At 37.9% G+C, this 26,137-nt stretch overlaps 1 protein-coding gene across 6 annotated transcripts in view; it reads left to right on the top strand.

Moving 5' to 3' along the window:
* Window positions 1–26,137, top strand: part of LOC143680933 (voltage-gated delayed rectifier potassium channel KCNH1-like) — a 60,579-nt gene that overhangs the window by 27,359 nt on the left and 7,083 nt on the right. For 4 of the 6 annotated variants that reach the window (XM_077157539.1, XM_077157540.1, XM_077157538.1 and 1 more), the window contains 2 exons: window positions 6,332–6,455; window positions 9,999–10,105. In XM_077157539.1, the coding sequence (XP_077013654.1) occupies window positions 6,332–6,455; window positions 9,999–10,105 (231 nt within the window). Of the gene's footprint in view, window positions 1–6,331; window positions 6,456–9,998; window positions 10,106–10,186; window positions 10,283–13,240; window positions 13,389–26,137 lie in introns of all 6 variants that reach the window. The other 2 variants (XR_013174257.1, XM_077157541.1) reach the window with 2 other exon arrangements.

Below are 26,137 nucleotides of genomic sequence, written 5' to 3'. Positions count from 1 at the left end.
AGAAATAAATTCCCTGAGTCTGAAAATATCTTTATTCACCACTCACACTTGTTTGTTTTAATTATTTAAAAAAAATATCTTCTGGCCTTTTCTTGTGTTGTTTTCTGTTACCATTAAGATGCATATTGTTCCACATGAATTGATCCTCCATGTATTATATTTCTTATGTTTCTTGTCTTTTTCTCTTTCTGTGAGATTTTACTTAATCTTCCAGTATTTATGTGGAATTTTTCATGGTCACTCATTTTTTAATTGGAAAGGGAGGAACATCTTAATAACCTTCTCAGATAATTGTGGATGTCATTCTTTATCTCTGAACCAAAACTCAACCAGCGGTAGTTTCTTTTTTTTAGTGCAGTTTTTATTTTATTTTATTTTTATATGCTGTATGGTGGGGGTCACATTTCATTCTTTTTCCATGTTAGTATCCCTTTATTGCAGTACCATCTGTTGAATCCTTGTTTTCTTGTTTGTTGTTTGCTTGCTTGTTTGGTTTTTTGGGAAGGGCATGGGCTAGGAATTGAACCTGGGTCTCCAGCATGGCAGGCGAAAATTCTACCACTGAACTACCCTTATGCCCCTGAATTAATGCAGTTTTTTTTCCGATATATTGAGACAGCATACAATCATCCAAAGTATACAGTCGAAGGCATCACATAGTTCATCTACGTATTCAAATTTTTTATCATCATATAGATGTGTATTCATCACCATGATCATTTTTAGAACATTCGCATTACCCCGGAAAAAGAAATAAAAAGAAAATGCCCATATATCCCATACCCTTTACACTTCCTTCTCATTGACCACTAGTATTGTAATCTATCTATTTTTTTTTACCTTTAATCATACCTTATTATTTAATTAGTTTTTATCCTTAGTTTTTAACTTATCTGTCCATACCCTGGATAAATGGACAGTCAGCCACGGTCACATTGTAAAAGCTATATCGTTATATAATCGTCTTCAAGAATCATGGCTATTGAAATACAATTCAACAGTTTCAGGTACTTCCCTCCAGCAACTCCAGTACACCATAAAGTAGAAAGGGATATTTATACAATGTATAGGAATAAACTTCAGAATAACCTCTTGACTCTGTTTGAAATCTCTCAGCCACTGAAGCTTTATCTCATCTCATTTCTTTTTTTCCACCTTTGGTCAAGAAGCCTTTCTCAATCCCATGGTCATCCCTGGAGTCCTGTCCCATGTTGCCAGGGACATTTACACCCATGAAAGTCGTGTGCCACAGAGTGGGGAGGGCAGTGATTTTAACTGTTGTGTTGGCTTAGAAAGAGAGCCCACATAGGAGCAATAAAAGAGGTTCTCTGGCTGTGATTCTTAAGCATAATTACAAGTAGATTTACCTTCTCCTTTGCAGAAATATGTTTCACAGGGGCGAGCCCTAAGATAAAGGGGTTGGCCTAGTAAATTGATTGTCCCCAGTGCTTGGGAGAATAACAGGAAATTTCCCAGGTAGGGGAGTTTAATATTTCCTTCTTTCTCCCCAGTTTCCTGAGGGGACTTTGAAAATACCTTTTTATTCTCTGCCCAAATTTCTCTGGGATGTGTTGGAGCATCACACTAACCTGTATACAAGATCTCACTCCCTATTCCAGATACCATGTAATTATGGCGTTTGAATAAATTGATCATACAAGTTAAATTAGATAGTGTGTTACCAAAAATATAAATTCTGCATCTGATAAATATCTCATCCTTTGGTCTCATATTAAAGTTTAAGTTTTAAAATATAGATCATATCATCCTTTACCCTGTATTCTGATTTACCTTAGTCCTATCCAGATCAGCTTCATTCATATCACTAGCTGAGGTCTGATCACTTTTTGAACTTTTTAAACAGTTGCTGTATGGAATAATGGTTACTTTCTTAGTTTCAGAGTTTCAGAGCTCTGAGTCTCAGGTGTCACGCAAATACTTGAAGTTCCTTGGAATGACCAGATTATACACAAATAGCTCAGCATCTCAGAATTTAGAAATACAGTTACAATTCTGGAGTAGATGTGACTGCTATAAGAGCTTACAATCTAGGAAACTTTACAATAGGCCCCAACCTGATAACCCATGCACTTGACTTCTGTTGTCTAAGTTTGTGTGTCATACTTAGTACATATGAGTGAAACATGATAATATTTGTCTTTTTGTTTCTGACATTTTACTCAACATACTGTCTTCAAAGTTTTTGTCACTCATTTTTAACTTACATGTGCTCTGACTTATTCTTTCTCTCTCTCTTTATCCCCCTAGAGCTTTGTACTCTTGTTTAACGAATGTATTACCTTCTTGAATTTCTCCAAGGATACTAATTAGGGATTTGAAAAAATTCTTCTCAGTTTTCTATGTTGTTTCTGTCTTTCATAGTCATTTTTCTTTTCAACTTGCGTTTTACCCAATTCTAATTTTCTTGTGGAGTTTTACCTTTTTTTTTTTTTTTTTTTTTGTATGAGCAGGTAACGGGAATCAAACCTGGGTCTCTGCCATGGCAGGTGAGAACTTTGCCTGCTGAGCTACCATGGCCCCATTTTACTTTTTAAATTCATATACTTTTATCTTATTGTGGGGTCTAGGATATGAAGGGAAGTAAACACATGTAGCCAAATCATCATCTATAAGTTCCTATTATGAAAAATGCAATCCGTTTCCTCTCTTGCTATAGGTGGTTCAAGGGAAATTAACTGCTGTTTCAAGGAATTAACAAGAGAGATGTTTAAGCTGACTTGACTTCATATATACTCAGGGGTAATTTATTGTACTTTGTACTTATTTTAAGGCTTAGTAGCTCAGTTTAAGAAATGTGAGTTTATTTGTGGAGAGAAGATCAAGATGCGGGTTTTATTTTGCTTTCAGAATAAAGTCAGTGCTCTTTGATACTCAAAGGTCTTTGAGCTGATCTCCTGCCATCCTTCCTGCTTGCTCTCTGTTCCATCTGCACAAGTCCACTTTGCGTTCCCTGCTGTCATACCTTTGGTCATATTGTTTCCTCTGACTCGAATGTACCCTTCCTTCTAAAAACCTCTTGAGCTTACCAAAGGCAGGGATCATGCTTTCATTTCTTTATCTATTGTTTTTGCACACACACACCGACCCCCCCTTGCTGGTTGTATCTTGGCCATTCAAATGTTTAAATGAACTTTACTCATCCTTCTAGACTGGAGCATGTTCTGACATTACCCCTTTGTGATGCAGTCCCTAACCTCCTTCAAACAGAGTTAATTATTTTCTTATCTGTTTGTTTAGTTAGTTGTCACATGTCTATTTCCCCTGAAAAATTGTAATTTCCTTGAGTGCAGGGACCATATTGCATCAATCTGGACATTCCTGGCATCTTGCATTGTGCTTCATACCTAGTTTGCACTTAAGGGGGAGGGGAGGACTGGTTGCAGATTTTCATTAAAAGAAGACTTATACTAACCTAATTACAAAATGGGAAAAAGACTTGAACAGACACCTACCAGAAGAGGAAATACAAATGGCCAAAAGGCACAAGAAGAGATCCTCAATGTCCCTAGCCATTAGAGAAATGCGAATCAAAACCACAATGAGATATCATCTCACACCCACCAGAATGGCCATTATCAACAAAACAGAAAATGACAAGTGCTGGAGAGGATGCGGAGAAAGAGGCACACTTATCCACTGTTGGTGGGAATGTCAAATGGTGCAACCACTGTGGAAGGCAGTTTGGCGGTTCCTCAAAAAGCTGAATATAGAATTGCCATACGACCCAGCAATACCATTGCTGGGTATCTACTCAAAGGACTTAAGGGCAAAGACACAAACGGACATTTGCACACCAATGTTTATAGCAGCGTTATTTACAATTGCAAAGAGATGGAAACAGCCAAAATGTCCATCAACAGAAGAGTGGCTGAACAAACTGTGGTATATACATACGATGGAATATTATGCAGCTTTAAGACAGAATAAACTTATGAAGCATGTAATAACATGGATGGACCTAGAGAACATTATGCTGAGTGAGTCTAGCCAAAAAATAAAGGACAAATACTGTATGGTCCCACTGATGTGAACCGACATTAGAGAATAAACTTGAAATATGTCATTGGTAACAGAGACCAGCAGGAGTTAGAAACAGGGTAAGATAATGGGTAATTGGAGCTGAAGGGATACAGACTGTGCAACAGGACTAGATACAAAAACTCAAAAATGGACAGCACAATAATACCTAATTGTAAAGTAATCATGTTAAAACACTGAATGAAGCTGCATCTGAGCTATAGTTTGTTTGTTTTTGTTTGTTCGTTTTTTTTCACTATTATTATTACTTTTGTTTCTTTTCTCTATATTAACATTCTATATCTTTGTCTGGTGTGTCGCTAGTTCTTCTAAACCGATGCAAATGTACTAAGAAACGATGATCATGCATCTATGTGATGATGTTAAGAATTACTGATTGCATATGTAGAATGGTATGATTTCTAAATGTTGGGTTAATTTCTTTTTTTTTTTTCCGTTAATTAATAAAAAAAAAAAAGAAGACTTATAAATTAGCAGGTGTTTTGGTTTGCTAGCCTGAATGCAATATACCAGAAATGGATTAGTTTTTACAAAGGGGATTTATTAAGTTACAAATTTATAGTTCTAACGCCATGAAAATGTCCAAATTAAGGCATCAACAAGAGGATACCTTCACTCAAGAAATGCCAATTGTGTCTTGGGTTTCTCTGTCACATGGGAAGGCACTTGGAGATGTATGCTGGCCCTTCTCTCCTGGGTTGGTTTCAAAATGGCTCTCTCAGCTCCTGTGTATCTTTCTGGCTTATTCTGGGGCATTTTTCTTCAAGCATCTGTGGGTCCTCCCTTAGCTTCTCCCAAGCAAACTCTAGATTTTGTCTCTTAGCTTGGAATCTCCCAGGACATTTTCTTTCTCCAAGCATCTGTGCTTTCTCCAAAATATCTCCCTCTTAAAGGACTTCAGTAAGCAGGTTAAGACTCACTTTGAATGGGCAGGGTCACAGCTTCATGGAAACAACCTAATCGAGAGGTCCTACCCAATAGTAGGTCGCGCCCACAAGATTGGATTAAAAGAACATGTTTTTTTTCTGGGTGCATAACATATTCAAACTAGCACAACAGGTTTACAGTTTCACTTCATAAAAGTTGTATCTATTTTCCTTTTAAGTAGGTTAAATCATTATCAAGACAAGATTACTGTATTTAGTTATTCTTTCTCTACCCCCATTCCTCTATGCGTCCCCATAGAGATGAGACTGGACAATTACCCATATTGTGAATAAATAGTAAATGTTGTATTCGAATTAAATAAACCTCCCAGCTAAATGAGGAAATTATATAACACCATTATTTCACTCTACCTATACAACGTACCCCTGTAAGTTTATAACAACCTACGGTGTGTGTATGTTCTTTTTTTATCAGTGGGTGGAGGTATTTGTGGAGAAGAGGTAGTCAAGCTAAAGTACCACGTTTAAGTTCTGGATGTTGTTTGCTTAGTCGAAGTTCTTGACAGTGAAAGAGGGAGAGCTGATTTCCTGAGTACCAAAAAATATTTTTTTGATCTTTTTGATTCAAATTTTGAAGACTTTTGATCTTCAAAGTTATGGGAAGTAGTGAGAAGACACTAAGCCATATATGGCTTAATTAAAACTCACGTCAAAGTGAGTAGTAAGTTGGTGCTTGTGAAAGAGCTTGAAATGCAGTGTCTGGCTGTGAGCAGGTTTTGTCATTGCAAACATTTGGCTCATCCTCTATGAAGCATTAGTATTTGGTGTCAGGGCTGGATCAGCATTTCTTACGAAGGCAATGGTTATCTATGGTATGTGTGTGTTCCATGGGCCGTGCACAGTCTCCTTTCCTCTGCCTCTCTAAAACCTTCTCCCCCATGGTGGGCTCATGCTGGAGCCAAGAAGGCAGATCTGTCGCTCTGGCCAAAAGACTAAAATGCCAGGTGAAGCCCAGAAGAAATTACTTTTGGATTCTCTTTTGCTCTGTATTATCAGTGTACTTTCACTGGGAAGATAAATTGGGGATTGAATATGACTCATGGCAATCCACTGGATTTCTGCATTGTTTGTTGCTTGCTTGATTGCTAACTTCTTGATGTGTGGTGACCTTATCATGTGTATTCAAAAGATTCAGTTGTAAAGCACGGTTCTTTTGTATTCCTCACTATTCTTTTGTTATTTTCCTGATCAAGAGGCTCTATATTTTGGAGGGAATCACAAATACCCCGATTGGTTGGCATTACTTTATGACCTCAGAGAATCTCAACTAAGGTCTTGTCTCATGTGCCTTTTTCTTTTCTTCTCTCTCTTTTTTTTTTAAACAGATACTAAATTTGTGCTAGGGAATGCCCAGATAGTGGACTGGCCTATCGTATATAGCAATGATGGATTTTGCAAGCTGTCTGGCTACCATAGGGCAGAAGTGATACAAAAAAGCAGTACCTGCAGGTATTTATGTTTGGGGTTGTTCTGATGAACAATCTATCATGGTATTTTTGGAAAAAGGAAATGGCTTAGATTGGAAATTTCCTTTATCCATTTGGTGTTCAGTCAGGATATTTATTGCAATATCATTTCTAGGTCAGCCACTGCATTAGAAAAATCAAAGAAGACTTAAGATACAGTCCCTAGCCTTGGTGAACTTGTAGTCAGCAAGATGGGGGGAGAAAAAATTCAGAAAAACCATTTTTTCTATAAAGTGTGAACTTAAAAGTTGATAAAACTTTAGATTAAATATGTAAATTAGAAAATTAAATTAAATGACTTTTGGAAGATTAATTTTTTAAAAGTTATGAAAATTTTAGAATCAAAATAATATTGGAAACAAGGGCCTTGGTCATAGAGCTTTTCCTCAGCCAAAATTCTTTACATCAGAAAAAAAGAGGAGAGAACTGCTATTTTGTAATGCTCTAATGCAAGCTGTTACGATTCTTTCTGATCTCTACCTTAAAGGCAGAAGCAAGTTGTGCTAACAGCGTAGCCTGTGTATTTAACAGGATTACTAACCAAGCAGCACCCTGGACCTGGCATTAGGAAGCTGTTTCAAAGTGTTCTCTTATGTTGAGCCAGGCATGTAGCCTGGATCCTGACTTCCTCCTGCAGAGCCCTCACCCCTCACCCCTTGCCTTCTTCACAGTCTTCTGTCTGCAGGGGTATCTGCATGAAGAGGAATCATTTTCTCAAAGCAGCCGACTCAGGAAATAAGCTCATCTAAGAAGACAGATAGTTTTTCTCTTTTCAAAAGTTACATTTTCATGGTATTAAATCTGTAAATACCTGTAGTTTGGTGAAAAATATTGATTGTTTTGAAAATATTTTGATTTTTCTTAACTTTTACATTTTGGGGACTAGGAAATGGAAAATTTTCGTAACTTTTTTCCTCCACTGCTCAAAGATTCAGAAATTAGAGCTCGCAAGTAATGCAGCTGAATTCTTTTATTTTCCTGGAGTGCTGTTATCCTCTTAAACATCTTCATCTTTATCTCTATATCTATCTACTCTACCTATATATCATCTTGTCTATCTTCTACATATATGTCTGTATACACACATATAAAATCAGAACAAATCTTGGGTGTGAGCTTTGCTTTTTAGTGTGATTTGAGCAGCCTCTTCTTTCCTTTTCTTGCTTCTAATCTGCTATAATTAGACACTTCAAGGAAATCAGATAAAGTAACTGGGTAATTTAGACAACTTTTCTTTTATGCATAATTCTAAGCAACTTATTTAATTATATGAGGGTAGATAAGTCCCTCTCTAAGAATGAAGTAAAAATACCTTTGTGTTAACTATATTCCTAATAGCTCAGGAGCCTCCGTTACTTATTTCTTGTATTGCAGGCATTTAAAATTTGATGTCTAGGTGAAAGAAACTTACACTTACCAAAAAACTACTGCTTGAAAAAATACTGATAAAAGCTGGGTATAATTATTTATTTGAAGCCTTATTTATTTGAAGACAACTTTACAGGGATTTGTTTTACCTTGTGAAGCATATTAACCATCACTTCACTGAAATAGAGGTCACTTATCCAGCAAATTAACTCAGACAGAGAAAGTGGGAGGAAGCTAAAATCTGGCTAAATAAAATGATAGCAGAGCTTAAGTTTTTAACTCCTTGGAGAAATGCTCTTGTTCTCAGGCAGGGCTGATTTACTCTTGCCCTATTGTTCTTTCTAAAGATAATTTCTAAAGCTTGGTTATCTGCTTTCCTCATTTATTGGTAAAGGCACAACCCAAAAGCAGAGTGCTACATGTAATAGGCACAGTGACAGCCACAGATAACAGCATCTCTTTTTGGGTTGGGAAGGGACATAAAGTAACAGAAGTGACTGAGAATTCATAAAATCAACAGCTAGGGCTTTTTTCTTAAAGGGGGCTGGTGTTTTGAAGCCTGCAGCAAGTCTAAGGCAATTCCTATGTCAAGCTAAGCATGCCAATTGACTTGGTTCAGTTTTTGGATCAGGAATTGCACTGGATAAGCTGCAAGGCTCTTTTTTAACGTTGAAGTTCTATGCATGACTCAAGTCTTGAAGAAAAAGTTAGACTACATTAGTTATGCTCAGGTATAGAAGGTTGGAAGAACGCATGTCACTGTTCCTACATTACTGGACACTTAATGAGTGAGTGTTTTGTCTTTCCTGAGGGGTTGGGCATGGGAAAGGCCTGCTGGAGCCATGGGCCATCTTGTCAGGGGACTTGGACCTCTCAGCTCCCTTGCGGGATGGCTTTTCTCCTCACATATTTTGTCCTCCAGTGCCACAGTTCACTTAGTTGGGGTGTATCTTGTTCCCAGAGGGACAAATCTTAACCTTTAGACCATTCCTTTAATTCAATAACTGACTCAGGATAATGCACAGTTTAGTAGGTAGGAGCCTCTACTATCCTGAGGTTGTCTATTTCTTTTTAATGCTGCTTATTTACCTCCTTAGTCTACTTTTCTCTAAGTTTGAGCAGCAAAGAGGAGTATTTATAGGATCGAGAGAATACTGCAAGTATTTACTCTCTTACAGAGAGTAAAACTTTGTAGGATTTTATCATCTCACTTTTTTTAAAACTATGTGTTTGTTTTTTTAGCTCAATGTTGTTTTTTGCTTGGGGTGGGGGTGGAGGACAAGGGAAGAGAGTTGCACAGATGGCGACTGAATCATCTTTTTCTTTCCTTACCTGTTTCTTGATGTGTAGAGCATTACATTGCACCCTTTTCCTTGGTTGGTGAACAAATTTATGTGATTTTTTTCTATTCCTTGTTTATTTTGTTTGGAAATCAGAAGAAGAAAAATCTGTGACCCAAATTTACTCTGCCTTCTTTATCAGAAAGTCTCCCAGAGTTTACAAGATGCAAACATGATTATGTTACTTTTTTTGTTCAAAATCCTCCAGTATCTCCTCATTGCTTTTGGGATAAAGTTTAAATTACTTTATATGACTTACAGTGCCATAGTCTCCTCCATGATCTGCCCTCTACTTACCTCTCTGTATTATCTCTTGCAAAATTTTCTCTCATAGTCTACATTCCAGCCATACTAACTAAAGGACTTTCGGATTCCGGAGTGAATCACACTCACCTCTGTGTCTTTGCATATGCTCATCTATTGTCTGGAATGTTCTTTTCCCAGCTTATTTTCCACCTGCTCTTTATATCTCATGTCATTACCCCTGGGAAGCTTTCTCTGACGATCTAAATAAATGTTCTGTGTGCTCTGTAGTACCTGGAGGGTGCTCCCATCATAGCACCTATCAGACTGTTTTCTAATTGCTAGGGCACATCTCTTGTCAGACTGTTAATTTTCTGGGAGAAGGAATGGAATCTTGTTCACAGTTGAATCAGTAAATTTTTTTTGAATTAATGAATGTTTCCATTGTGTGTGTGTGTATGTATATGTGTTCCACAATGCACAGCACAGTACTGGACATAGAACAGAGCTTTAACAAAACTTACAGATTGATAAATACTTGTTGATCTTACTTGAGTTCTTTGGTTGATTTGCAGTTTTATGTATGGGGAGCTGACCGATAAAGACACAATTGAAAAGGTACGGCAGACGTTTGAGAACTACGAGATGAATTCCTTTGAAATTTTGAGGTACAGGAAGAACAGTGAGTATTCTGACTAATCTGAACTATTTCATTATGTGGTTGGAATAGTAAAACATCTTCTTTCTCTCTATTGCTGTTTAGATTTTTCTTCTTCTCATCAGTTGAGTGTTGTTACTTGAAGCAACCCTCAAGAAGGTTTAAAATCTACAAGTGCATTTAGCCAGCAGCTTACCATAAGTAAGTCAATAGGAAAAACACTAACTCTTGGCAGAAAGAGAGATCAGGAAATCTTGATTTAGTTAGTAACAAGAACCTTATCAAATATTCATGAGAGGAGCAATTTAACTGATCAGTTCATACTGTTTTCCCCAACTTACACAATTGCTTCAAATTGCACATGGAGAGGGCAACAGTGGAGAGAGACCCAAAGCTACTTCTCACACTTTCAGGTGCATAGGAAATCACCTGTGAGTCAGAATGCATGTTTCTATTCAGTAGGGAAAAGGCCTGAGATTCTGCTCCCCATGGATGCCCATGATACTGGTCCATACAGCACACTGTGAGTAGCAAGACAAAAAGCAACTGTCATGAAGACTGACTTCCATGAGGACAGGGAGTATGTCTGTCTTTCATGACTGTATCCCCTAGACCCAACACAGTGCCTGACACTTGGAAATTGCTCAACCAAAGCTTATGGAGTAATTAAATATATAAATAAATGAGTGGTAACTGATAAACTAAAGAAGTTAGGAATGATCAGTAACATAGCCATGTTAAAGACTTTAGAATTTGTCTTAGCAGTGTTGGTGGGGATTGAGGATGGTGGAAAGGGGTGCTGTGGCTTTTAAACTTTAACTTATTTTATTAGAGAAGTTGTAGGTTTACAGAAAAATTATGCAGAAAGAACAGAGTTCCCATATATCCCCTCTTACACACAGTTTTCCTTATTTTATTAACACTTTGCATTAGTGCAGTACTTTTGTTACAATGAATGAAACAATATTATTATATCATACTATTAACTATAGTCCATCGTAGAGTTTATGGTTTATGTTGTGGCAGTTCTATGGTTTTAAAAAATTTTATTCTGGTAAAATATATGCAATCTAAAATTTCCCATTTTAACCGCATTCAAATATACAACTCAGTGGTGTTAACTACTTTCACAGCCTTGTGTGTTGTAGGGTTTTAAATAGGGTAATCATATATTCAGATTGGCATTTTAGGAAGATGCCTTTGGCTTCAGCGTTGAGATGGGAGCCGGACAGTTAGGAATCATCCGGGTAACAAGGTGATTGTGGCATGGCCAGGAGAAGAGGCAGGTGAAATGGAAAGATGCCCACACGTGGGATGTTTAGAGAGACTCAAAGGCAGAAATGGGAAGAGGCTGAGCACGAGGACGCTGTGAGACATGCCCATGGATTGGCTGTGCCCAGAGCGCCAGACGGCCCCGGAAGTAGGAAGCATTTCCGGTCACAGTCTCCTCAGTCGCCGGAAGCCGAAATGTTTTCTGCAGGTGCCCGCCGGCCCAAGGAGGCGCTCTGTGAATGTTTGTGGAGGGACTTTGGAAGGAACTTGATAGTTACCCAGAACAGATGAGTGAAAGGAAATTATGTGAGTCAAACTGAGGGCATCGAGCTGGAGTGAGCAAAGCGTGGGGCTGCCAGAGGGGCAGACTATGGACGGGAATTGACGGGAGAAGGGGAGGGAGGATGTCAGGTTTCTGTCAGCCCTCAGCGGAGGTACAGATTGCCTCTGCTATCAAATGTGTGGTTCAGTACAGTGAAACGTCCAACCTTTTAAGGCAGCATGGAGTCTCAAGAGAGAAATGTAACCCCTGTTGGAATTTAAAAGAATGAACTGTCGTTATCTAAATGAACTTGAACTTTATTTTCTGGTTTTCAGATGAATGCATTTTTATTATGGAGAGTGCATGAGGGTATGAACAAGAAAAAAAATCCAAGACTCAGACAAATACTATAAACTTTTGATGTGTTTCCTTCTAGTTTTTGTCTCTGCACATTTTATATAGACGATTGAAATTTTGACATATATACAATTTTTAGTGATATTTTGAAAATCTTTTATTATAAAATATCTCTCATTGAAATTCCTCAAGAATATACTTTAGAAAGTATTTTATTAACTCGACATTTCTGTACTGTTGGGTATTTGTGAGGTTCTGAATTTTCTGAGGGAAGTATCGTTGTGCACAAAATATTGTCAACATTTTGAGCTATTTTCTAGAAGTTGAGAATTGCTGTTATCGAAGAATGTGAATTAAGATTCCTGAGACATTTTACCAAGCAGTGTTCCAGAGGAATTTAACCCACTTCTAGGTTCACATGTAGAATGTGAGAATGTCTGACTCACTGCACCTCACCGGCAGTGAATAGTATAATTAAAGGAATTAAAAAAAAAATTATTAAATTATCAAATTCCTTTTTTCCTTTTTGTACGTTTATAATTCAGTATCAGAATATTTAGGAGATTAAACCATTTGGAATTTATTTTTATATATTATGTGAAATAGCAATTTTCTGTATTGCTTATTCAATTGTACCAGCACTATTGATGAAATACTCCAGCTCTTCCCTTTTGATTTGAAATGCCCTCTTTTTCATATGCTAAATTCCCACATTTTGACAGACTTGTTTCTGTCCAATTCTTTTCCCAAAATCCTTTTGCAACTTATTAGTTATGTGAGCTTGGTTAAGATGCTTTCTACTCAGTTTCCTCATCTTTAAAATGGGAATAATATCATAGTACCATTCCACCTCAGAGAGTTGTTGTGAGACAACTGGCCCATTTGTTGGCACTCAATAAATGATACTGTTATTTCCATTATTGTCCTTTGTTTTGGGGCCAGCACCAGTAACTCTTAATTACTGTAGTTTCATAGGTAGTCCCTGTTATGATTTGTCTTTTTGAAAAATTTTAAAGTTTCTTGGCCATTCTTATACCTGTTTTTTATTTGAACTGAATTCGACTTACCAAGTTCCAAGGAAAAAAAAAGGAATAATTGAAATTCTGATTGATATTCCTAAGTTTATATATAGATGGTTTGAAATCTTTATAAAATTGAATTTCCTCGTCTACAAATAATGTAACTCTCTCCATTTATTTTAGATTTTTGTTTTATGCCTTTCAAGAAAGCTGTAGTTTTGTTGAGGTATAAGCATTGATTTTTTTCAGCTTTCCCTTTGTTATGATTGAGACTGGCCCTCATCTCTCAGAACGATTGGAGATAACTTCAGAGTTTCATTAAACACCTTGAGATACATCCTCTTTTTAAATCATCTAAACATCCCTGTGAGTGAGATTCATTATTTCAGTCTTCCAGGTGAGAAATTTAAAGGTAGAAAGAAGGAAGAAAGGAAAGTAATAGTTTTAAACATCTGTGACCTGTGTAACAGACGTGTACATTTTTACTCAATCCAAAGTAGGTCTGTTATCTCCATTTTATAGATGAGAAACTGATTTTGAGAAGAGTTAAAGTGATGTGGCCAAGACACAGAATGAATAGAGAGATAGGGCTCAAACCCAGGTAATGGGCTTCCATATCAGATGTCCTGCTAGCCAGTGCCTACCACTCCCTCCTGCTATCTCATCCTCTCTGCATTTGTCGTTTCTCTATAAAGTTGACCCTAGACCAACCAGTCTGTTTTCTTGTGAAGATGAACATTCCCTCCTCTAGTTTGTGGAAGTATCGGAATGGCCTAGTCCTTCCCAAGAGCCAGTGCACAGTAGCTATTAATCAGTTCTGTTGCTATAACTGTGGTCTGGATGCCCAGTTGACTAATTACATCAAGACCCGGGGTGAGGGAAGATTTATGGAGGGCCAAGATTTTTTCGTACACCTGAGTCTTGCTGTTTTATTACCTGGATATCAGGGTTGAGGAACCCCAAAGTCAAGTTAGGTTTTTAGGTTCATTGCAACATGACCCAAAGGAGCTCCATAGGGGATAAGAATCACAGGTGGCCAGAAAAGCAGAAGTCTACCCTGGAACTGCCCTCCCAGTGGACATCCTCAGCCAAGAAAGAGCCTCTCTTTGAGAAATAGCCTTTGCTATCTCTTGGATAGTCAGATGCTGTGTTTTTCTTGGGGTTGTTATCAATTTTCCTTTAACAGAGGATCTATCATTGACCTTGTATCCTTTTCACAGACACTGGATATCAAATGCTTTCTTTTCTACAGTAGCCATGTGGATAAGGAGGCGAAGTTTATCCTTCTCTTTCTGATTGTGTATGTGTTTGTGACTGACCATTCATGCATACATTTTTTCCTTTGTACCTTTTTTTTTTAACTTTTTAAATTGTGTAGTGTAACATATATACAAAGCAAAGAAATAAAAAAGCAGTAGTTTTCAAAGCACTCTTCAACAGGTAGTTATAGGACATATCCCAGAGTTTGTCGTGGGCTACCATACGATCCTCTCATATTTTTTCCTTCTAGCTGCTCCAGAATATAAGAGGCTAGAGGGCTTAAATGCTTTTTTTCATTACCATTGACTTTTTTTTCCTTCTTTTTTTGTGAACAATAACATATATACAAAAAACTATAAATTTCAAAGCACAGCACCACATTTAGTTGTAGAACATATTTCAGACTCTGACATGGGTTACAATTTCACAATTTTAGGTTTTTACTTCTAGCTCCTCTAAAATACTGGCAACTAAAAGAGATATCAATTTAATCATTCAGCAGTCATATTCATATGTTAAGTCCTATCTTCTATATATAATTCCACCATCACCTTTGACTTTCCATACCTCTCTTTGGGGTTGTTTGGACTATGGCAATTCTAAATTTTTGCTGTTTGAAGGGTCTGTCACTAATATGGGGTAGTGAGATGGAACTATCTGATGTTCTGGAGAGGCTGGACTAGGTTTCAGGACTTATCTTGATCCTGGACACATCTGGAGGTTGTAGGTTTCTGGAAAGTTACTCTAGTGCCTTGAACCCTGGTGGAATCTTTTAAATTGCCCTTGGTGTTCTTTAGGATTGGCTGGAATGGTCCTGGTTGGGGGTTGACAGGTTATGACAAGTATTAAGGTCTACCCAAAGCTTGCATAAGAGCAACTTCCAGAGTCACCTCTCAACTCTATTTGAACTCTCTCTGCCACTGATACTTTATTGATTACACTTCTTTCCCCCCTTTTGGTCAGGATGGAATTGTTGATCCCATGGTGCCAGGTGTGGATTCATCCCTGCGAGTCCTCTCCCACGTCCCCAGGGAGACCTTCACCTCTGAATGTCATGTCCCAGGTGGGGGGAAGGGCAGTGATTTCACTTGCAGAATTGGGCTTATAGAGACTGCGGCCACATCTGAGCAACAACAGAGGTCCTTCAGAGGTAATTTAGGGATGCCTATTGGTAGTCTAAACTTCTCTGCTACCTACAAAAGCTTAACAAGAGTAAGCCTCATGATAGAGGGCATGGCCTATTGATTTGGGTATCCCTAAAGTTTGACACAGTATCAGGGGATTCCCTGATGGTAAGGTGTAATAGTTTCCTAGTCTTTCTCCTCTCCCTCAGGGGACTTTGCCAGTACCTTTTGGTTATCTGCTTAATATACTCTAGGATGTTTCCACACATTACAATAATCTATACAGGATTAAAGGACCTCTTTCTTATTCTGTGTTTCCTGTGTTTCAGTTGTTCAATGAGCTATACGGATAGGTTGAATTAGATTATCACTACAGAAAATTTCAGTTCTAGATCAAAGAAACCTTTCTTGCCTTGGTCTCAAAGAGTATGTGTGGTTTTAAAATATAGACACTGTCTTCCTTACCCCTGTGTTCTGAATTACTTTAACCCCAATGTTCAACTTCGTTCTTACCTCTAAATATCAGGTTATATATATAAAACAGGCTCTCAAATTCCAGAAATAATAATTATCACTCCAGACTTAATGTGTCTGCTCTAAAAGCTTACAGTATAGGTCCCTGTTATCTTATAAGCATTTTCTAAAGGTGATCATACCATTGTTGTTTTTTTGCTCCTGGCTTATTTTGTCTCACCAGATGTCCCACATATTCATTCACATCGTTGCATGCCTCACGACATTGTTCCTTTTTGTAGCAGCAGAACCTTCATTCATCATATAGAGGGCCCAAAGTCCACAGTCCATCAACATTCTCAATTTTAGATAATTTCATTGTTCCCAAGGGTCAGAAAACTAATAAACACACCCTGATCAAATAGGAAATCTAAACCTCTGTTGTTGCTGTGGTAGTGCTGATGGTTTCCTTTTGAACATAGCTCATAGCATGCAATAGCAGTTTTCTCCCGTACCCTGAACTTAAACACTCTTTATACAAGGATCATATCTTTGAAGTAATTCTTATGAGAACTCATTCATATTTCTAATGTGAGTCACTGGGCCACTGTCATGGTCAGGTTCATGTGTCAACTTGGCCAAGTGGTGGTACCCGTTATTCTGATTGGGCAAGTGCTGGCCTGTCTGTTGCAATGAGGACGTTTCATAGAATTAAAATCATGATCATGTCAGCTGTATCCACAGCTGGTTCCATTTGTAATCAGCCAAGGGGAGTATCTTCTGCAATGGCAGATGCTTAATCTAATCACTAGAAGCCTTTTAAGGATGATTCAGAAGAGCAGGCTCTCTTCCTGCTTCGGCTGGTGTACCTCTCCTGTGGAGTTCATCCAGAACCTCCATTGGAATCGCCAGCTTCACAGCCTGCCCTACGGATTTTGGACTCTGTGTTTCCATGGTCATGTGAGACAGTTTTATAAATGTTATATTTGCAAGTGTTCCCTGTTGATTCTGTTTCTCTAGAGAACCCTAACTAATACAGCCACGGAGGTCTGTACAACCCCTTTCAATCTTGTTCATCTTCAATATGGTAATATTACTTCTAGACCAACTAGAGAATCACATTTGCTCCTATCTACTCCCTTACATTGGAATTCAACTTCATTAGCTAATGGTTCACCCATCTCTAGCTTCTGTGTCTCTCTAAGTCCCCTATATTCTGAGTTATAAGCCTCTGATTATACCTTTATGCGGGTCATAAAAGTGGAATCATACAGTATCTGTCCCTATGTGTCTGGCTATTTTCGCTCACCCTTATGTCCTCAAGGCTCATCCATCTTGTCATGTGCTTCAGAATGTCATTTTGTCTTACTGCTGCATAATATTCCATCATATGTATATACCACATTTTGTTGATCCACTCTTCTGTTGATGGGCATTTGGTTTGTTTCCATCTCTTGGCAATTGTGAAAAATGCTGCTGTGAACATCGGTCTGAAAATGTCTGTTTGTATCATTGCTTTCAGCTCTTCTGGGTATATATCAAGTAGTGTTATTGCTGGGTCATAGGGCAACTCAATATTTAGTTTCCTAAGGAACCGCTAAATAGCTTTCCATAGTGGTTGCACCATTATACATTCCCAGCAGCAGTGCATAAGTGTCCCAGTTTCTCTACATCCTCTCCAACATTTATAGTTTCCTGTTTTTTTAATAGCCATTCGTATAGGTGTGAGGTGGTGTCTAATTGTAATCTTGATCTGCATTTCCCTTATAGCCAGTGAAAACGAGCATCTCTTCATGTGCTTTTTTTTTTTTTTTTTTTTTTTTTTAAAGAGGGAGGAAGGGAAGGAAAGACAGAGAGAAGGAAGGAAGGAAGAAAGGGAAACATCTTCTTGTTTTATTGTATTTTGTTTGTTTGTTTGTTTTTTACATGGGCTGGGGCCGGGAATCGAACCGAGGTCCTCCGGCATGGCAGGCAAGCACTTTGCCCGCTGAGCCACCGCGGCCCGCCCTCTTCATGTGCTTTTGAGCCATCTGTATTTGCTCTTCAGAAAAATGCCTATTCATATTTTTAGCCCATTTTAAAATTGGGTTGTTTGTTCTTTTATTGTTGAGTTTTATGATTTCTTTCTATATACAGGAAATCAAACCTTTGTCTGATATGTGATTTCCAAATATTTTCTCCCATTGAGTTGGCTGCCTCTTCACCCTTTGACAGAGTCTTTTGAGGCGCATGTTCTAGTTTGCTAGCTGCTGGAATGCAATATACCAGAAACGGAATGGCTCTTAAAAAGGGGAATTTAATAAGTTGCTAGTTTACAGTTCTAAGGCCTAGAAAATGTCCCAGTTAAAGCATGTCTATAGAAATGTCCAATTTAAGGCATCCAGGGAAAGATACCTTGGTTCAAGAAGGCTGGTGAAGTTCAGGGTTTCTCTCTCAAGTAGAAGGGCACATGGTGAACACAGAGTTTCTCTCTCATCTGGAAAGGCACATGGTGAACACAGTCAGGGTTCCTCTCTCATCTGGAAAGGCACATGGCGAACACAGCATCATCTACTAGCTTCTTCTCCTGGCTTCCTGTTTCATGAAGTTCCCCAGGAGGCATTTTCCTTCTTCATCTTCAAAGGTCACTGGCTGGTAGACTCTGCTTCTTGTGGCTGTGTCATTCTGCTCTGCTCTCTCTGAATCTCCTTCATTCTCCAAAATGTTTCCTCTTTTATAGGACTCCAGAAACTTATCAAGACCCACCTATATGGGTGGAGACATGTTGTCACCTCATCCAGCTTAACAGCCACTCTTGATTAAATCACATCTTCAGGGAGATGATCTCATTACAGTTTCAAATATGCAGTATTGAATAGGGATTATTCGCCTTTATGAAATGGGATTTTGATTGAAACATGGCTTTTCTAGGGGACATTTATCCTTTCAAACCAACATAGTGCAGAAGCATTTGATTTTGAGGAGTTCCCATTTATCTATTTTTTCTTTTGTTGCTTGTGCTTTGGGTGTAAACTTTAGGAAGGTACCTCCTATTACTAGGTCTTGAAGATATTTCCCTGCATTTTCTTCTAGAAGCTTTATGGTGCTAGTTCTTATATTTAGGTGTTTGATCCACTTTAAGTTAATTTTTGTGTAGGGTGTAAGACAGGTGTCCACTTTCATTCTCTTGTCTATTGATATCCAGTTCTTCCATGCCCGATAATTGAAGACTCTATTTTGTTCCAGATCAGAGGATTTGGGTGCTTTGACTGCAAATTTGGTGGTCTCTTTCTGCACTCTCGATTCAATTCTTCTGGTCAATGCTTTTGTCTTTGTGCCAGTTCCATGCTGTTTTTTTTTTTTTTTTTGGCTTTTAAAAGGAGGAATTTATTAACTTGCTAGCTTACAGTTCTAAAGCCATGGAAATGCCCCAATTAAAGCAAATCTGTAAAAATGTCCAAATTAAGGCACCAATAAGAGGTTACCTTCACTAAAGAAAGGCCAATGAAGTTCACAGTTTCTCTTTCAACTGAAAGGCACATGGTGAACATGGTGACGTCTGCTAGCTTTCTCTCCAGGCTTGTTTCATGAAGGCTCCCTGGGGGCATTCTGCTACATGGGCTCTCATGGTTCTCGTGTTCTCTCTCAAGGGTCTCTCATTCTCTCCAAAAAATGTTTCCTGTTTTAAAGGATTCCACTAAACGAATCAAGACCCACCTGGAATGGGTGGAGTCACATCTCCATATAATTAAGGTTAAAACACACTTTTGGGTGAGCCACATGTCTGTGGAGATAATCTAATCAACTTTCCAACCTAAAGTGCTGAATAAGATTTAAAAAAACAGCTGTTTCCACAAGATTGAATCACGATTAAAACATGGCTTTTCTAGGGTACATCACATCATCCCTTCAAACCATCACAAGAAGCTTCTTAAACAAAGAGAGAAGAAAAACGAATAATGCAACCTGTTCAATGTGATTAATAGAATATACATTGTCCCTGGGAATAGTTTCTATTATGCCATCTGTATACTGAAAGACATAGCTCTCAGGTCTCCCTTATTCTGACCGTAGTTAATAGAAATTTAGATTTGCCAAATAGGGCTTTATGCTGTATCTTCACATCACGTGTAGAGGGGTTCATCCTCATCAGTTGACCTTACATGGACAACTCCTTAGTAAGTATTGATTTGTTTTGATTTTTCTTACCCAGGTAAATTAAATTACAATTTAATTCAATTGTTATTTTTAGGCATCTTCCTTCAAAATAATAAAGTGTTGAACTTTACCATTTAGTCCAGTTAATGGCAACTTTGATAATTCTTTGAGTTAATCTTTGCTTTAGCTAGATGCAAGGCAGTGGTCTATGGCTACAGGAAACTGGTTCTACTATCTGCTTCCAGTCTGCTTACAAAAACTGACTTCATGGCCAGTTTTACCACTTTTGATGAAGAGAACAATTAAGATTCATTCCTCATTCTGTTTTCTTACTGTGGCAGAAAAATCTCCATGGAATAAAATTCCATGCCCTAGTATATGTTGGTTTCTTCATGGTGCAAAACAGCAATTTTTAGGAAACTTGATCCTTTCTCCCAAATGGGAATCTGACAGCTTAGCCTTATCTCATTGCACTTAGTTCAGTTTAGTAAATCCTTGTAGGCTTTTTTTTTTAATTAATTAAAGAAAAAAAAAATTAACACAACATTTAGAAATCATTCCATTCTACATATGCAATCAGTAATTCTTAACATCATCACATAGATGTATGATCATCATTTCTTAGTACATTTGCATCGATTTAGGAAAAGAACTAGCAAAACAACAGAAAAAGATATAGAATGTTAATATAGAGAAAAAAATAAAAATAAAAAGACACAAACAAACAAACAAACAAAAAACTATAGCTCAAATGCAGGTTCATTCAGTGTTTTAACATAATTACATTACAATTAGGTATTATTGTGCTGTCCATTTTTGAGTTTTTGTATCTAGTCCTGTTGCACAGTCTGTATCCCTTCAGCTCCAGTTACCCATTATCTTACCCTGTTTCTAACTCCTGCTGGTCTCTGTTACCAATGATATATTCCAAGTTTATTCTCGAATGTCGGTTCACATCAGTGGGACCATACAGTATTTGTCTTTTAGTTTTTGGCTAGACTCACTCAGCATAATGTTCTCTAGGTCCATCCATGTTATTACATGCTTCATAAGTTTATTCTGTCTTAAAGCTGCATAATATTCCATCGTATATATATACCACAGTTTGTTTAGCCACTCGTCTGTTGATGGACATTTTGGCTGTTTCCATCTCTTTGCAATTGTAAATAACGCTGCTATAAACATTGGTGTGCAAATGTCCGTTTGTGTCTTTGCCCTTAAGTCCTTTGAGTAGATACCCAGCAATGGTATTGCTGGGTCGTATGGCAATTCTATATTCAGTTTTTTGAGGAACCGCCAAATTGCCTTCCACAGTGGTTGCACCATTTGACATTCCCACCAGCAGTGGATAAGTGTGCCTCTTTCTCCGCATCCTCTCCAGCACTTGTCATTTTCTGTTTTGTTGATAATGGCCATTCTGGTGGGTGTGAGATGATATCTCATTGTGGTTTTGATTTGCATTTCTCTAATGGCCAGGGACATTGAGCATCTCTTCATGTGCCTTTTGGCCATTTTTATTTCCTCTTCTGATAGGTGTCTGTTCAAGTCTTTTTCCCATTTTGTAATTGGGCTGGCTGTCTTTTTGTTGTTGAGTTGAACAATCTCTTTATAAATTCTGGATACTAGACTTTTATCTGATATGTCATTTCCAAATATTGTCTCCCATTGTGTAGGCTGTCTTTCTTGATGAAGTTCTTTGATGCACAAAAGTGTTTAATTTTGAGGAGCTCCCATTTATTTATTTCCTTCTTCAGTGCTCTTGCTTTAGGTTTAAGGTCCATAAAACTGCCTCCAATTGTAAGTTTCATAAGATATTTCCCTACATTTTCCTCTAACTGTTTTATGGTCTTAGACCTAATGTTTAGATCTTTGATCCATTTTGAGTTAACTTTTGTATAGGGTGTGAGATACGGGTCTTCTTTCATTCTTTTGCATATGGATATCCAGTTCTCTAGGCACCATTTATTGAAGAGACTGTTCTGTCCCAGGTGAGTTGGCTTGACTGCCTTATCAAAGATCAAATGTCTATAGATGAGAGGGTCTATATCTGAGCACTCTATTCGATTCCATTGGTCGATATATCTATCTTTATGCCAATACCATGCTGTTTTGACCACTGTGGCTTCATAATATGCCTTAAAGTCAGGCAGCACGAGACCTCCAATTTCGTTTTTTTTCTTCAAGATGTTTTTAGCAATTTGGGGCACCCTGCCCTTCCAGATAAATTTGCTTATTGGTTTTTCTAATTCTGAAAAATAAGTTGTTGGGATTTTGATTGGTATTACATTGAATCTGTAAATCAATTTAGGTAGGATCGACATCTTAACTATATTTAGTCTTCCAATCCATGAACACAGTATGCCCTTCCATCTATTTAGGTCTTCTGTGATTTCTTTTAGCAGTTTTTTGTAGTTTTCTTTATATAGGTTTTTTGTCTCTTTGGTTAAATTTATTCCTAGGTATTTTATTCTTTTAGTTGCAATTGTAAATGGGATTCATTTCTTGATTTCCCCCTCAGCTTGTTCATTACTAGTGTATAGAAATGCTACAGATTTTTGAATGTTGATCTTGTAACCTGCTACTTTGCTGTACTCATTTATTAGCTCTAGTAGTTTTGTTGTGGATTTTTCCGGGTTTTCGACGTATAGTATCATATCGTCTGCAAACAGTGATAGTTTTACTTCTTCCTTTCCAATTTTGATGCCTTGTATTTCTTTTTCTTGTCTAATTGCTCTGGCTAGAACCTCCAACACAATGTTGAATAATAGTGGTGATAATGGACATCCTTGTCTTGTTCCTGATCTCAGGGGGAAAGTTTTCAATTTTTCCCCATTGAGGATGACATTAGCTGTGGGTTTTTCATATATTCCCTCTGTCATTTTAAGGAAGTTCCCTTGTATTCCTATATTTTGAAGTGTTTTCAACAGGAAAGGATGTTGAATCTTGTCAAATGCCTTCTCTGCATCAATTGAGATGATCATGTGATTTTTCTGCTTTGATTTGTTGATGTGGTGTATTACATTAATTGATTTTCTTATGTTGAACCATCCTTGCATACCTGGGATGAATCCTACTTGGTCATGATGTATAATTCTTTTAATGTGTTGTTGGATACAATTTGCTAGAATTTTATTGAGGATTTTTGCATCTATATTCATTAGAGAGATTGGTCTGTAGTTTTCTTTTTTTGTAATATCTTTGTCTGGTTTTGGTATGAGGGTGATGTTGGCTTCATAGAATGAATTAGGTAGTTTTCCCTCCACTTCGATTATTTTGAAGAGTTTGAGGAGAGTTGGTACTAATTCTTTCTGGAATGTTTGATAGAATTCACATGTGAAGCTGTCTGGTCCTGGACTTTTCTTTTTAGGGAGCTTTTGAATGAATAATTCAATCTCTTTATTTGTGATTGGTTTGTCGAGGTCATCTATTTCTTCTTGAGCCAAAGTTGGTTGTTCATGTCTTTCCAGGAACCCGTCCATTTCATCTAAATTGTTGTATTTATTAGCGTAAAGTTGTTCATAGCATCCTGTTATTACCTCCTTTATTTCTGTGAGGTCAGTAGTTATGTCTCCTCTTCCATTTCTGATCTTATTTATTTGCATTCTCTCTCTTCTTCTTTTTGTCAATCTTGCTAAGGGCCCATCAATCTTATTGATTTTCTCATAGAACCAACTTCTGGTCTTATTGATTTTCTCTATTGTTTTCATGTTTTCAATTTCATTTATTTCTGCTCTAATCTTTGTTATTTCTTTCCTTTTGCTTGCTTTGGGATTAGTTTGCTGTTCTTTCTCCAGTTCTTCCAAGTGGACAGTTAATTCCTGCATTTTTGCCTTTTCTTCTTTTCTGATATAGGCATTTAAGGCAATAAATTTCCCTCTTAGCACTGCCTTTGCTGCGTCCCATAAGTTTTGATATGTTGTGTTTTCATTTTCATTCGCCTCGAGGTATTTGCTAATTTCTCTTGCAATTTCTTCTTTGACCCAGTTGTTGTTTAAGAGTGTGTTTTTGAGCCTCCACGTATTTGTGAATTTTCTGGCACTCCGCCTATTATTGATTTCCAACTTCATTCCTTTATGATCGGAGAAAGTGTTGTGTATGATTTCAATCTTTTTAAATTTGTTAAGACTTGCTTTATGACCCAGCATATGGTCTATCTTTGAGAATGATCCATGAGCACTTGAGAAAAAGGTGTATCCTGCTGTTGTGGGATGTAATGTCCTATAAATGTCTGTTAAGTCTAGCTCATTTATAGTAATATTCAGATTCTCTATTTCTTTATTGATCCTCTGTCTAGATGTTCTGTCCATTGATGAGAGTGGTGAATTGAAGTCTCCAACTATTAGGGTATATGTGTCTATTTCCCTTTTCAGTGTTTGCAGTGTATTCCTCACGTATTTTGGGGCATTCTGGTTCGGTGCGTAAATATTTATGATTGTTATGTCTTCTTGTTTAATTGTTCCTTTTATTAGTATATAGTGCCGTTCTTTGTCTCTTTTAACTGTTTTACATTTGAAGTCTAATTTGTTGGATATTAGTATAGCTACTCCTGCTCTTTTCTGGTTGTTATTTGCATGAAATATCTTTTCCCAACCTTTCACTTTCAACCTATATTTATCTTTGGGTCTAAGATGTGTTTCCTGTAGACAGCATATAGAAGGATCCTGTTTTTTAATCCATTCTGCCAATCTATGTCTTTTGATTGGGGAATTCAGTCCATTGACATTTAGTGTTATTACTGTTTGGATAATATTTTCCTCTACCATTTTGCCTTTTGTATTATATATATCATATCTGACTTTCCTTCTTTCTACACTCTTCTCCATGCCTCTCTCTTCTGTCTTTTCGTATCTGACTCTAGTGCTCCCTTTAGTATTTCTTGCAGAGCTGGTCTCTTGGTCACAAATTCTCTCAGTGACTTTTTGTCTGAGAATGTTTTAATTTCCCCCTCATTTTTGAAGGACAATTTTGCTGGATATAGGAGTCTTGGTTGGCAGTTTTTCTCTTTTAGTAATTTAAATATATCATCCCACTGTCTTCTAGCTTCCATGGTGTCTGCTGAGAAATCTACACACAGTCTTATGGGTTTCCCTTGTATGTGATGGATTGTTTTTCTCTTGCTGCTTTCAAGATCCTCTCTTTATCTTTGACCTCTGACATTCTAACTAGTAAGTGTCTTTGAGAACGCCTATTTGGGTCTATTCTCTTTGGGGTGCGCTGCACTTCTTGGATCTGTAATTTTAGGTCTTTCATAAGAGTTGGGAAATTTTCAGTGATAATTTCTTCCATTAGTTTTTCTCCTCCTTTTCCCTTCTCTTCTCCTTCTGAGACACCCACAACACGTATATTTGTGCGGTTCATATTGTCCTTCAGTTCCCTGATCCCCTGTTCATAATTTTCCATTCTTTTCCCTATAGTTTCTGTTTCTTTTTGGAATTCCGATGTTCCATCCTCCAAATCACTAATTCTATCTTCTGTCTCTTTAAATCTATCATTGTAGGTATCCATTGTTTTTTCCATCTTTTCTACTTTATCCTTCACTTCCATAAGTTCTGTGATTTGTTTTTTCATTTTTTTCTATTTCTTCTTTTTGTTCAGCCCATGTCTTCTTCATGTCCTCCCTCAGTTTATTGATTTCATTTTTGAAGAGGTTTTCCATTTCTGTTCGTATATTCAGCATTAGTTGTCTCAGCTCCTGTATCTCATTTGAACTATTGGTTTGTTCCTTTGACTGGGCCATATTTTCAATTTTCTGAGCGTGATCCGTTATCTTCTGCTGGCGTCTGGGCATTTAGTCAGATTTCCCTGGGTGTTGGACCCAACAGGTTGAAAGATTTTTCTGTGAAATCTCTGGGTTCTGTTTTTCTTATCCTGCCCAGTAGGTGGTGCTCGTGGCACACGTTTCTCTGCGGGTCCCACCAGTAAAAGGTGTGTGGGTCCTTTAACTTTGGAAAGCTCTCACCGTGGGGGACGTTCGCCAGCCGAAGCGGCTTGGAAGAGTGCCAGCCGGCCCGGGGATCCGAACGCGGGGAGGGTTGCTGGCCGCCGCAGCCCAGGAGATCGCCCGTCCGAATCTCCTAGTCAACCCGGGGCGCCAAGCGTGGTGGGAGGGCACCAGCCGCCGCGGCCCGGGAGAGTGCACCGTTCCCAGCCGGACCGGGAAGTCACGTGTTTG

This window comes from Tamandua tetradactyla, chromosome 4, assembly GCF_023851605.1.
Source record: "Tamandua tetradactyla isolate mTamTet1 chromosome 4, mTamTet1.pri, whole genome shotgun sequence".
In the NCBI taxonomy this organism is placed as follows: domain Eukaryota; kingdom Metazoa; phylum Chordata; class Mammalia; order Pilosa; family Myrmecophagidae; genus Tamandua; species Tamandua tetradactyla.
This window is presented reverse-complemented; position numbering and strand designations above follow the sequence as displayed.